Source organism: Acinonyx jubatus, chromosome X, assembly GCF_027475565.1.
Source record: "Acinonyx jubatus isolate Ajub_Pintada_27869175 chromosome X, VMU_Ajub_asm_v1.0, whole genome shotgun sequence".
In the NCBI taxonomy this organism is placed as follows: Eukaryota; Metazoa; Chordata; class Mammalia; order Carnivora; family Felidae; genus Acinonyx; species Acinonyx jubatus.
The window spans coordinates 94,294,676-94,308,357 of NC_069389.1; the positions used below are offsets into that span (position 1 = coordinate 94,294,676).

Genomic DNA, 13,682 nt, shown 5'->3' on the forward strand with positions numbered 1-13,682 from the left:
GAGGAACTATACAAAATGAAAGCCTTTTATAGGCGAAAGGGAGCTGGAACAAGAAAGTTTACACAAGGAAAGAAAATGGGTTGGTTATTGCAAAGTCACTTTTTTTTTAGGGGATGCTAGGGCTCCATCAGGCAGATTGCCTTACTAGTGCTGACCAGATGATTCCTAATTGACCAGTTTAAGACTCCATTCCTGGGAGAGCCCAAACTGTTATTGTCTTGGTTTGGTGATGTGGGGCTTAGCATAAGCAACTCCATTTTCAGCCTGTTGTGTTTTTTTTTTTAACTGTGTGTGTGTGTGTGTATTTACATATTACCAGGACTTCAGAGTTTATAATGCAAAGACAAAGAGGAAGAAAAAAATCTCTCTCCCAAAGCTTAAAGTTCTCAAACTTTTTGGTTCACAGAGCCCTCTGAGTAGCAGGCAAAGGTATTTGACCTTCCCTTGGAGAAAATACACATAAGTACACCCCGTTGCATAAAATCTGAAGAAGTCCATTAAAAACCCTAGCTCTGTTTCCCTTCCTCTGTCTCAGGAATGATATGAAGATGCGTATCGGTTGTACAGAAGAATATTTACAAAGCAAATAAAAATAATCGTTAGGAGAGTTACAGATTAAGCAATACATTTGGGATTCTTTCAAACAAATACAGTGTGTGCATTGGGCAATGAGATGGGAGGGAAGGCTCTAGATGAAACAGCTGGCTGTGGGTGGATGGTTGTTGAAGCTACGTTGTTGGTACTTTGGGGTGCACTGTACTCATTGCTCTACTGATTTCAAGATCCACCACCTTATTTATTTCATTTTCAGATACTCTCTTAACTTACTGGAATAAAGTATCTCCTCAGGAGCTCATAAACATTCTCATACTTCTAGAGTAAGTCCTGTTCATTTATTTTCATAAATTTTCTCCTTATTCGGGGGATAAAATAATAACCTTTGTTTCCCAACAGCTTAATTGCTAATAATGTAGGAAATACGCGACTCTTTTGGCAACATCAAAGCTAGCAATACAGGCTCTTCACACAGATAGGAGAAAACATGGCGGTGGAATGCTTACGCCACCATAGAAATTAGCTAAGAGATAGACCGTCTTTCAGCCCAGCAGCAGTCTTTCTGTGATCTGGAAGAGTAGAGATGGCCTCAGCTGTCCGAAAGCATTCATTTGGAGTAGATGCTGGCTTAAGGGAGCAGCTTCAGTGACTGGAATTTGGAATTTGTACTCTTCTGTAGAGCTGAGTAATTCTACCAACGTCAGAACCGTGTGTGTATGTATATATACGTATATGTATGTACATATGTTATGTTATATATATTACATGTATATATTCATATACGTATGTGTTATGTTGTATATCATATGTATATATACATACGTGTGTATATATCGTATCATATATATTATATGTATATACGTATATAATGCATTTCCATTCCAAAGCTGTTGGGGGAAAATTCAGTCTTGCTTCCTAGTTCAAGGTGGGAAGTTGCCCTAGATTGTTTGCTGAGCTATTTGTACATCCTTACTCAACGCTAAAAGAAAAATTAGAATGAATCAGAAGAAATTTTCAAATAGCACACAGGGGCACCTGGCTGGCCCAGTCGGTAGAGCATGTGACTCTGAATCTCAGGGTCATGGGTTCGAGCCCCACGCTGGGCATAGAGCTTACTTTAAAAATAAATAAGTAGCGCACCTAAGTGATGTTTTTAGGTGCATGTCTTTCAAAACAAAGAGAGGATAATCCATGCACGTTTCTTAAAGGCTTTCAAAATTTTGCAGAAGATGTCAGCAAACAAAATGGTAGTTAAGGTTTTTGAAAAAACTATACTGGGGCACCTGGGTGGCTCAGTCGCTTAAGCGTCCGACTCTTGATTTCAGCTCGGGTCATGATCTCACAGTTTGTGAGGTCAAGCCCTGCGTTGGGCTCTCGCTCCCAAGCTGTCAGCGTGGAGCCTGCTTGGGATTCTCTCTCCCTCCCTCTCTCTCTGCCTCTCCCCTGCTCGCGCATGCTGTCTCTCTCTCTCTCTCTCTCTCTCAAGATAAATAAACATTAAAAAAAAAACCATACCGAAACACTTACTAATGAAAATATATGATGTTGGGGGTTTGCTTTCAGAAAAATACAGGAAGTAGGGAGAGTGGGGGGAGAGCAGGGACACGTCCAGAGTAGAGGTTAAACAAGAATGGCCATAAGTTAATAACCGTTGGAGCTGGTGGGTGCTGGGTATGTGCGAGTTCAGTATGCTGTCCTCCCAACTTACGTATGTGTTTGAGATTTTAAATAATAGAAAGTATTCTAGTGTCATTATAAAAATATACCACTTGCTCCAATTTTTAGGGCTTAAGAAGCTTCTCCTTAGGTATTAATGGCTATGCCAGAGATCTTTGCTATGAAACGTTAACAGAGCACAATGTAGAATCATCACTTACATTGACAGGTTTTTAAAATGTCATTAGAATTGTATGTGAAGGCATGGAGCTTTTTGGTGCTAATGTAGTTGTAGCAAATAAATCTAGAAAGATACAGTATCACAAGCCCACAAGTAGTTATGTGTACATGTCTGTATACCAAAACATATTATTGTAATATGGTTTAAATGGGCCACTCTTTGTAACACCCGGGTTTTCAGCTCTGATGTCTTAAAATGTAAAGCGTGGTAGTATCTTACTAACGTGCTATTTTTTTTTTTCCTTCTAGAGTATGTTTGTTTCACTTTAGATATATGGGGAAAAGAAACATAGCAAGGTAATTCCCACTGCAATTTCCACTTTTTTCCTTCTATTCCAACAGAGGGCAGTCTTGATCATACCATGTAAAACCTAGATTGTTCATTTTGAGTTCACATGAAGGTGCCCATGATGTATTGAATATATCTCAACTCAAAGTGTAAATTAAACTAATGCGGACTGATACATTTTTTAAGTTTTCCAAAGGGTAGTGGTTAGCCCGATATGCAGACTTTCTGTTCTAATTCCTAGAACAGATGCTTGTCTTTCCTGGAAGAGGTGAGAACGGGCTTAGATCCAGGAGAAGGCAGGAAATCATGAAGTGGGAACAGCTATAAGGTCTGTACTTGTAGCAACAACCTGTTAATATTGACTTCAGCTACTAAGGTAAATAGAAATCCCCAACAGTGATTGGGACGTGCATTCTATGTTAGTTATTTTCTTCTTTTTGTTACCTAAGTCTTAATGAGATAAATACTTTAGAAAATGTTTGAGGGACCCTAAGGAAAAGATTACTTATTCCAATAAGATGTATTTTAGAGGTAGAGTTAAGAAGCTCAAACAGAGTTCTTTTTTTTTAAAAAAATTCACATTCCATGGCACTTCCAAAAACTACAGAGGCACTTTGGATGGAGTTTATTGCTAACTTTCGGGAACATCCTAATAGTAGGTAATTCAGGTGACAGTTTCCACTGTCTTTCCTGGTAACTTGGAGCTGGCATGGTAACTACCACCATGAGCTTTCACCTCTAAGATTCTGCCAATTCTCACAGTTTACTAGAGGACAGTCAAACTCCTTTTCTTTCTTAGTTCCCCTATGACCCAGCTGTAGTTGTTTTTTTTTTTTTTTTTTAACGGAATCTTAAAACTGAAGGAAAACAAAAATTGGCACATCCATCAATAGACATGTTTACAGAGTAAAAATTTCTGATCCAGATTGAACTCCAGTCCAGAAACAGAGTAGATTGGCCTTCTTTCTCGCACACCTAGCCCCAGGAACTCTCCCCACCTCATTTCAATTCTGAGTATCCCCTCTCACTGTTTTCTCGGACTTCTGCCCTTCCTCACCTTTTGGGAAAAGACGGAATCTTACTGCAGTGTTGGCCACTTGACTCTGAGGTTTCTGAGAAGGAGGGAAGTAAGAAACTTTTTTTCTAAATGCTTTAATTATATGCTCATAGTAAAAGCTCTTTTAAATACACTTCAAGGGGTACCTGGCTGGCTCAGTCTGTAGAGCATGTGACTCTTGATCTCAGGATTGTGAGTTCGAGCCCCACGTTGGGTATAGCAATTACTTAAAAATAAGATCTTTAAAAAATAAAATAAATAAATACACATTAAAACTCCATACAGTTTCCAGTGATGATGCCTCATTTAAGCCAAGTAATAGTTGATAGAATATTGAACATAGTACACTGTTTATGTGGAAACCTAATCAGTTATTAGTTTAAAAAAAAAATCGAACAATGAGATCTATTATTAGAGTACTCCCTTTCCTAACTTTAAAATTTATTTTAGGGTGCATGATGCCTGGCTGTCAAAGCACTTTGGGATAGACCGAAAATCACAAACCATGCCAGCCCTTCGAAACAGATCAGGAGTAATGCAGGCCCGGCTTCAGCATCTTAGTAGCCTGGAAAGTTCATTTACACTTAATCACAGTAAGTAAAAACGTGGGTAGGATACCCGTTTGAAATACACATGTAATGCGATTTAACCTTACTGCAATTCTAGCTTAAATCACCAGCACGACTGGAAATGACTTTACATTCGTGGATATATTTGCATACCTCTGTGATTATGTACAATCCTTTCATCATACCTGGATATCTAATAAAATATGCATGGATTTCCAGCGATTTTAGGTAATGGTGAAAAACCACCGTTAGTTCAGTATTAAAGAAATGAGCTTTTTCCCACTGAATTGCTGTTCTCATCATATTATTTTACACTGGATATCCTTCATTCCTATTGTTAAACTTCAATGCAAATAGTGGCATCTTTTTTTTTTAAGGATTTTTTTTTAAGTTTATTTATTTATTTGAGAGAGAGAGAGAGCATGAGCAGGGGAGGGGCAGAGAGAGAGGGAGAGAAGGAGAATCCCAAGCAGGCTTTGCACCATCAGCGTGGAAAATGGCATCTTAATATAATAGTATATGTAATATCTGTTTAGTATATAGAATGTCCGTTCATTCAGTGATTTTTCAGGGATTGCACATACTGAGCTGACTGCAGAAATCAAAGAACTGTAAATACTATTTTGACAAAGGTATATTTCACACATGTTGGAACGTTGACGAGGAGAATCCGACCAGGAGAGAAATGTTGCCCCATCTGGGGAAGCCGGAGGGTTCTGTAAATAGAAGTGATCCTCTGAAGAGCAAATATTAATAAAAAGTCAAAGAGAAAACTTTCATTTCCATACAGTCCTCTGGAGGTCACAGAAAAGGAAGCCAGCAACACTGGCTTCGTAATAAGGACTAATAATAAAAACAAATATCCTGAGCAGATGGAACCTGAGCTAATAATAGACTCAAGACCTTTAAAAAAAAAAATGCAAGTTTTACAGCCTTCAGCTTTGCTCTCATCGCTTGTAAAAACATTATGGACCTACTTCCTTCAGTTGGCCCAGATGCTTTGTTTTCCTTCTGATTTAGAAACAACGGTAGGAGGCTGTATGTGATGTAGCTGATTGTCTATTTCTCATTTTTGCGCACATAATTTCCTGTGTCATTCCTAGTTACATCACCGCAGTTCATCACTGAAATCGTGTCTCCGAAGAAGGGGGCACGCAATTCGGTGTTGCAGAGCTCTGGATACGGAGCTGAAGTTAGAATTGGCAGAGTTGACGAAGCAGGAGCGTATTTGATTAAGGGATAAATACAGCAAGACTCGTTAGGTCTGCAGGCGTCAAGAGCGTCTTTTCTTCTCGCTTGTCTCTCTCTGAGTCTTCGGGGGGGAGCAAGAAGCATTCAAAACTGGCACGCGCGTCTCTGCGTTGGGCAGTTTTCATTTACTTTTTTTAATCTTAGGTTCTGCGACCACCGAAGCGGATATTTTCCATCAGGCCCTTCTTGAAGGCAACACTGCTACCGAAGTGTCCCTGACAGTACTAGATACCGTCTCGTTTTTCACCCAGTGCTTCAAGGTAAAAATGAAAAGTTAGAATTCAGTTGGTGTCATTGCAAAGAAAACAATATACGCGAAGTAATTAGTCAGAGGAAGCAGAGTGCAGTGAAAAAGCCCCGAAGGAACAGTCTGGAAACTTGTGTGACAGACCTTGTTTGCCCGGCTCCTGCGTGACCTTGGGAATTCACAGAGACTCACTTTCCCCTGGCCGTAGAGGGAGGGGTTGGGGCTGATTTGCCCTTCAGCTTCCTTCTGCCGCTTAAATTCTGCTATTTGATTTTTGTGTGTTTCACAACCGCTTTCCATCACACTTTTATGAAGAATATGTCCAGTCATTTTTAGCTCGGCTTGGGATCGAGTCGGTTTGCCCAAATACCCAGCACGGTGAGGTGCTCTGCCAGGGCTAGGTGATGTCCAGGCAGGCTGGCTGGCTTCCCTAGCCAGGCGCCTTGTGCTTTTTCTCAGATGTCCGCCTCTCAATACAAATCGTCGTTACTGGGATTTTACAAAAGGAGAATGTAAAAAGCAGTGATCTTGCAGGGTTGTGGAGGGAGTAAAATGAGATAATGACTAGGAGAGTGCTTTGAAGAGTAAAAATGACCTAACTGTAACATAATGTAACTTTAGTGGGAGAACTCAAAATTGAAAAATCTTGCCTGCTTTCCCCTGAGTTACACAGACCGATACTTTTCTTCCCTCTTCTCTCTGTAATTCAGTTCATTGCTTCAGCCCTCCAGATTGATTATGGAAGCCTGGCCTGGGCTTTTCAGGTCAGGGATTGTGATCCTTGAAAATGGAACGATTATGATCCTTGAAAATGGAATTAGATACTAATAAGACATAGGCTACAGAATTTCTTTATCAAGGATTAGGTTTGTTCTGATTTAAAATGCAGATACTTCTTATTTGACAAACATGTCTTGGCCCAGAGGTCAGGCACCATCTTAAGCACTTTACAACTATTAACTTACTTTTTTATTGTGGGGCCGGGGGCGGGAAAGGGGAGTGATTGCAAATGAGATCCAGGGTGGGGTTTTTTTTGAGGTGATGAGAACGCACTAAAATTGGATCGTGACGGTTGAACAGCCCTGTAAATTTCCTAAAAATAATTAAGTCATGTATGTAAGATAGGTCAGTTTTATGGGGCATAAACTATAACCCAGTAAACTCAAACATACAAACACGAACCCGCTTTTACTCCTTAGAATAGCTCTATGATGTAGACAGTTATTATTCCCCTTTTAATGTTTCTTTATTTTTGAGACAGAGAGAGACAGAATATGAATGGGGGAGGGTCAGAGAGAGGGAGACACAGAATCTGAAGCAGGCTCCAGGCTCTGAGCTGTCAGCACAGAGCCGGACGCGGGGCTTGAACTCACAGACCGCGAGATCATGACCTGAGCCGAAGTCGGACGCTCAACCAACTGAGCCACCCAGGCGCCCCATTATTCCCCTTTTAAAATGAGGAAACTGGGGCTCACGGGGAAAGTGATGTCGCCTAGCTGATCAGTGGCAGACTCAGGATTCAGATCCAGGCCAGTCCTCACAAGAATCCGTGCTTCTAACCACTACACCCTGCCTCGAAGTAGTGCACTAAGGAAAGAACCAGAAAAGTCTTATTAATTCAGGGATTCTGGCTCCTGATGTCACCATCAGTTAGCTCTGTCACCATTTGGTATATTATTTTGTGTTTTTTGTTGTTACTTTGGGTCAAATTGTAACTCCCTAATTCGTTTCTTCAGGGATGGTCGGCCTAGAGAAGTCAGCCAATGCTTTAAAAAAAAAAAAGAAAAAAAGGTTCACAAACCCGTAGCTACTGCTCTACAGTTTGTTGTTTCTTTTCTGCCTCTGTTTGCGAGGAATAAACATTTTACATAGTCTGTTCAGTTGTCGTGCCCCTTATGATCTCTCTTCCTGAGGTTTGTCCCCGGTAGCCAAATACATCTTCTACTAAACATACGTTTAAAAGTAAATTAGATAATAGACTTTTAAAATAGAAATGATATTGTTCGTAATTCTTACATTATTTAGTCTTCCCCGAAGAAATACAAAGCCTGGTTGCCTTGTGTCCATTTTTAATTTACTGATTTCTTCATTGAGAAGCAGTATGGTTAATACTGCGTAATATTAATAGGTTAAGAGGGGCGCCTGGCTATTTCATTCTGTGGAGCACGCAACTCTTGACCTCGAGGTTGTGGGTTCAAGCCCCACGTTGGGTGTAGAGATGACTTAAAAAGAATAAAATCTTTGAAAAAAAAAATATTAACAGGTTCACAGAAAATATTCTTCCCGTACTAGTTCTGTATTTGCGGTGCTACATTGGAAAAATCATTTTTTTTCATCTGTTTGAAATGGCGGAATTAAGTGTAAACGTAGTTTGTGTGGTATTTTAGGGTTTCCAACTTGAAACACAGCACAAATGTCTCTAAGTTGTATTAAGCCTTTTCTTTTTCTGAAACTTTCAAGCAGTGGCTTGATAAACAGGTGTAAGTAAAGTTCGCTCTCTCATTGGGGGACGGGCAGCATAAACTATTTCTGCAAAGTGTATTTTCGTTGTTGTTGTTTTGCAGAGTCAGCTTTTAAATAATGATGGCCACAACCCATTAATGAAAAAAGTATTTGATATCCACCTGGCTTTTCTTAAAAATGGACAGTCTGAAGTGTCACTGAAACATGTTTTTGCCTCACTGCGAGCTTTCATCAGTAAGGTAAGGAGAAAAGCTTTATAGCTGCTGGCGGGCTCCATCTGCCGCATGAAAGAAAGAGGGCAACGGTGATCGTTGCAAGGACATCTACAAGCCTCAGATAATGAAGCTATGAAGTACAGAATAGCGAAATACACAAAGAGGACCCACCCAAAACCCCTTAAAATCTGAACGTGCTTTTTGCTTTTTTGTTTTAATTTAAATTTTAATTAATTTATTTCAAAACTTTTTTTAATGTTTACTTATTTCTGAGAGAGAGCCACAGTGCGAGCAGGGGAGGGGAAGGGAGAGAGGGAGACACAGAATCCGAAGCGGGCTCCAGGCTCCGAGCTGTCAGCAAAGAGCCTGCGCGGGGCTCGAACCTGAACCCACAAACCACGAGGTCATGACCTGAGCCGAAGATGGACGCTTAACCAACTGAGCCACCCAGGTACCCCTATTTATTTTTTTGAGAGAGAGAAACCGTGTGTGCCCATGCACGTGTGGGGGAAGCGCAGAGGGAGAGAGAGAGGGAGAGAATCTTAAGCAGGCTCCACACTGGGCACGCATCCCGGCGCGGGGCTCCATTTCAAAACTGCGAGACCATGAGCTGAGCCCAAAATCAAGATCAGATGCTTAACCGACTAAGCCGCCCAGGCGCCCCCATGCTTTTTGCGTTTTATTTCACCTTGTCATTCCTTCCCGTTTTCAGCAGGCCCCTTTGAAAAGTATTGTTTTCAAATTACCAACTTTGCCAGTGTTTCTTCCGATTTGCTTCTTTTGAAACTATTCTCGAGACGCTGAGGATCTAGAAGTTCTCAGTGCACTTACGTCCAAGCACGCGGAAAGCAGAGACCAAGTTTTATAGCCTTTATAGGTCTATGCGTTCAGATGAATGAATTCTGCCTTTCCGTGCTAATTGTGTCTGCGGGCTTTACATTTTCAGGCTGCTTACCTCATCTCAACAAAAACCTCAGACCAGGCTTTTAGGAATAAATACGACGGAAAGAGTTAGCAAAAAATTGATTTCTTGTCTGTTTTTGGTAGCTTGTAAACATAATAAAAAGCATCATAAACCAGGATGGAGTTAAAATTATGGAAAGGCACAGCCTAGGCTTCCACTCTGGTATGTAAAACTCCAACAAGACCAAGAAATTCAATTAGTTGATTTGTGTAGTGGAACAGCTAAGCATGGAACACTTTTTTTTGCCATCATTCTTTGTAGGGGAAGAGATTCAGAAATATTTCATTGACCAAACAGTTACTGGATAGGTACTTACTGGTGTTGGATACTTTGTCAGGGGTACAGTCTAAGGGCTTATTGTCCAGTAGAGGGACACACACACACACACACACACGAATGAATACCATTAGAATAAAAGAAGTCTATATAGGGAACCGAGGGCTGGCTGGAGGAGGAGAAATGTTCTAATTTGGCGGAAGTTTCCCCGTAGCAGTAGCGGTAGAACTTAGTATGGACTGAGCAAGAGAGGAGACTGAAGAGGTAAATGGGGACCAGACGGTTATGTACGCATCCTAGGGATTAGACTTCCTCTTTTAGGCATCGGGAGGCATGGGACCAACACAAAAAGATTTGTGTTAAGAGCAGATCGGTGCCAATGGGGAAAAACTCTCTCAAAAGTAGTGTGGACGGTGGATTGGTGGCAGTACTAAATAAAGGTGGGAAGAAGACTTACTACAATAAGCTAGGAAAGAGATGAGGACGTAAATTAAGGCAGAGATGGAGAGTCAGAGGCAGACATAAAACATGGGAAAGAAATGGAATTGATAGGATTTGGTCATCAGCTCACCGATGGGATGGTGGAGTAGGGTGGGTGATGTGAAACATAGAGAAAAAACTACATTTGGGGTAAAAGCTCATGAGTTCTGTTTTGTTTTAGGCCATCCAGTTAGAGCTGTTAGGACTGGCAGTTGGATATATGGATCTTTGCTCTGGAGAGTGATCTGGGTTAGAGAGCTAGACTTGGAGTCGTCTGTCCGTCCGTCCATCCATCCATCCATCCATCCATCCTGTATTTACCAAACACCTTCTCTCGGTCTGGCACTGTACTGGGTACTAGAGATACAGTGGTGGAGATACAAAAGAAACATAGTCTCTGCTCTCATGAAGCTTTTAGTCTAGTGAAATAAACAAGTGAATTAACTGGTAATTATAAGTTCTAGGAAGGAAGCGAAGGTGCTAAGATAGAGAATAAGGATTTGTGGGAGATCCCTTACTTTAGATAGGCTTATCCCTTTTAAAATGAGACCTGAAATACAAAAAGGGGCCAGCTGTTTGAAAAGCTCAAGGAAGAACACTCTAGGGAGAAGGACGTGCATAGGCAAAGGCCCAGAAGCTCTGGGAACTGAAAGGCCCAGTTTCACTGGAACATAGTGAACTAGGGAGATCAGCAGCATAAGAGTGGTAATTGAAGCCACGGGAGTGGTTTAATTTCCCCTGGAGAACATGTAGAGGAAGAACCCTCCCCCACCCCCAGCACCCCCCCAGCCCCCCCCCCCCCCACACAAAGGTCAAGAGCAGTACATGGGAGAAAAACAACATGGAAGGGGCTGAAAAGAACTCAATGGAGATGAGAGGGGAACAGTCACAGAAGTAGGAAGAAAGGCAAAGAAGAAGGATATCCTGGAAGCCAAAGGAGAAAAAAGTTTCAATGTTATTATGAGGTATGGAGCCGTCTAATAAGGTAAGGAGGAAAGGAAATCCATTGGGATTGGCAGTTAGGAGGTCATTGATGATTTTGGCCATTGCCCACTCAAAGAAGTGTGATGGAGGTAGAAACTAATGATAGGGGATTAATTACACTACTCCCATGCCCTCCCTTACACCTTTATTTTCATACTAGAGTATCTTGCCCAGCAATATTTGGTCTAATCTGGTGAAACTGTTGATGAGATTTCCCAATTGCCAATCAGAAAACGTTCATTAAACATTCATTATCCGCATAGCATTGTACTCGGTGTTAAGGTGATTACAAAGAAATAGATTCTTGGGGCTCCTGGGTGGCTCAGTCGGTTAAGCATCCACCTTCAGCTCAGGCCGTGATCTCACGGTGGTTGGATTCGAGCCCCGCGTCGGGCTCTGTGCTGACAGCTCAGAGCCTAGAGCCTGCTTCGGATTCTCTGTCTTCCTCTCTCTCTGCACCTCCCCCACTCACACTCTGTCTGTCTCTCAAAAACAAATAAACATTAAAAAAACAAGAAGAAACACATTCTTGGGGCACCTGCCCGTCTCAGTCGGTGGAACATGTGACTCTTGAATCATGAATTTGAGCACCACGTTGGGCATAGAGATAACTTAAAAAAAAAAAAAAAAAAAAAAAGGTTCCTATAACATGGGTTTAAACTCAAGATTCCCAAGGAATAATTTTGAAAGGGTGGCCCTCTAGCTTCACACTCCCTGAAAAAATCCATTGTGTGCCCTCAAAGCAACTTCTGCTTGCTTAGACATGTAAGCATGGGAGATTGTAACAAGCCTATGTTATGATGAATAGTTTATCTTCCACAAAGCAGCCTGAATACATTTTCAAAGTAATAGCCACTTGGCTGTTTTGAAGATTGAGCATAACTTTTGTACTCTCTTTCTAACGCCACAATGTATCTTACTCAGCAACTATTTATGAGAAGACTCCCGTGCGTATGTTTGTGGGCGTATACTTTGCCTATACCCCAGTTTGTTAAAAGATCAACTTTACTTGCTGATTAGATTCCCACTATAATTTTCTCAGCATTTGGGAGTTCGTAACATAAGGAACTGTTTAAATACACAGCAAAAGAGTAAACAATGCAGACTGTCCTTCCCATTTTCAAAGCCCAAACTGAGACCCATCAATCATTCATCATTTCAGCCATTCATTAATTTAATACGTACTATCAAGAACCTACTTATCGGGGCGCCTGGGTGACTCAGTTGGTTAAGCCTCTGACTCTTGATTTTAACCCAGGTCATGGTCCCAGGGTCATGGGATCAAGCCCCGTGTTGGGCTCCACGCCCCGCGTAGGGCCTGTTTGGGATTCTCTTCCTCTTCCCTGCTCTGCCCATCTCCCGTGCTCGCACATGCTCTCTCTCTCTCTCTCTCTCTCTTAGAAAACACAAAAATAACCCAAAAACCAAAAACAAAAGAGCCTACTTATCGTCTTTTCCAGACCATCGTGAGCTCTTCTCGGATCTGTAGCATTTACAGTCTGCCCTGCACATTTGTGTCGTGACCTGTCCGCTGACTTGAATTGTTCTATTAATGTGTGCCAGTCTCCGGTTCTCTGGAGCAGAGCCCTGACCTTAGTTTGGTTTTGTGTCCTCGAGGCACTCGGTACAGTTGTGAGTGAGAAGATGGAAGGCGTTGGATGGGTGAGTGATTTGGGGGGGAGTGGGTTTCCGGATACTTACTTCCGTTTTTCCTGCTCTTTAGTTTCCCTCCGCGTTTTTCAAAGGAAGGGTTAACATGTGTGCCGCATTTTGCTACGAGGTTCTCAAGTGCTGCACCTCGAAGATCAGCTCAACCAGGAACGAGGCGTCCGCGCTTTTGTATCTTCTGATGAGGAACAACTTTGAGTATACCAAAAGGAAAACCTTTTTGAGGACCCATCTGCAGGTCAGTGAACACCAAAGCTCCTGTTCTCTCTTCTGTTCCCTCTTTAGCCTCTAGATCGAGGCCTGGCGATACTCGGTCCACGACGGTAGCGGTTAGCCACCTAGGTCTCCCCTGAGTGCCTGACCGTGCCGTCAGCGTAGAATACACGTTGGTGTTGGACGGCCGAGGGCACAAAAGTAAAATATCGCCGTTGTTTTATGCTGACCTTACGTTGACGTGATAGTTTGGACATAGTTGGGTGAAGTAAAACCTATTAAATTGCACCTATGTCTTTTTGCTTTTTAACGTGGCCACTGGACGCTTTAAAATTACGAATGTGGCTCACCTATTTCTGTTGGGCAGTGCGGCTCCAGAGTGTAGATGTGAAGAGCCCAGACTCTAGGGCGGAGTCCCAGATTCCCACTCACTGTGCGACCTTGAGCAACTGCCTGAGTCTCTCAGTGCCTCAGTTTCTTCATAGGTGAAATAGAGGCAAGTGTCTGTACCTCCCTCATAGGGTTTCATGAGGATTAAGTGGGATAAGGAAATAC

At 42.0% G+C, this 13,682-nt stretch overlaps 1 protein-coding gene and 1 non-coding gene across 6 annotated transcripts in view; both read left to right on the forward strand.

The window, feature by feature from the left end:
• DOCK11 (dedicator of cytokinesis 11) overlaps nt 1-13,682 on the forward strand; it is a 195,112-nt gene that overhangs the window by 136,219 nt on the left and 45,211 nt on the right. For all 5 annotated transcript variants that reach the window (XM_027054306.2, XM_027054307.2, XM_053201592.1 and 2 more), the window contains 6 exons: nt 812-878; nt 2,701-2,748; nt 4,248-4,390; nt 5,762-5,877; nt 8,429-8,566; nt 12,970-13,152. In XM_027054306.2, coding sequence (XP_026910107.1) covers nt 812-878; nt 2,701-2,748; nt 4,248-4,390; nt 5,762-5,877; nt 8,429-8,566; nt 12,970-13,152 — 695 coding nt within the window. The remainder of the gene's footprint in view (nt 1-811; nt 879-2,700; nt 2,749-4,247; nt 4,391-5,761; nt 5,878-8,428; nt 8,567-12,969; nt 13,153-13,682) is intronic.
• TRNAQ-CUG (transfer RNA glutamine (anticodon CUG)) lies at nt 1,589-1,661 on the forward strand. Its single transcript has one exon. It is a non-coding gene; the product is annotated as a tRNA-Gln (tRNA).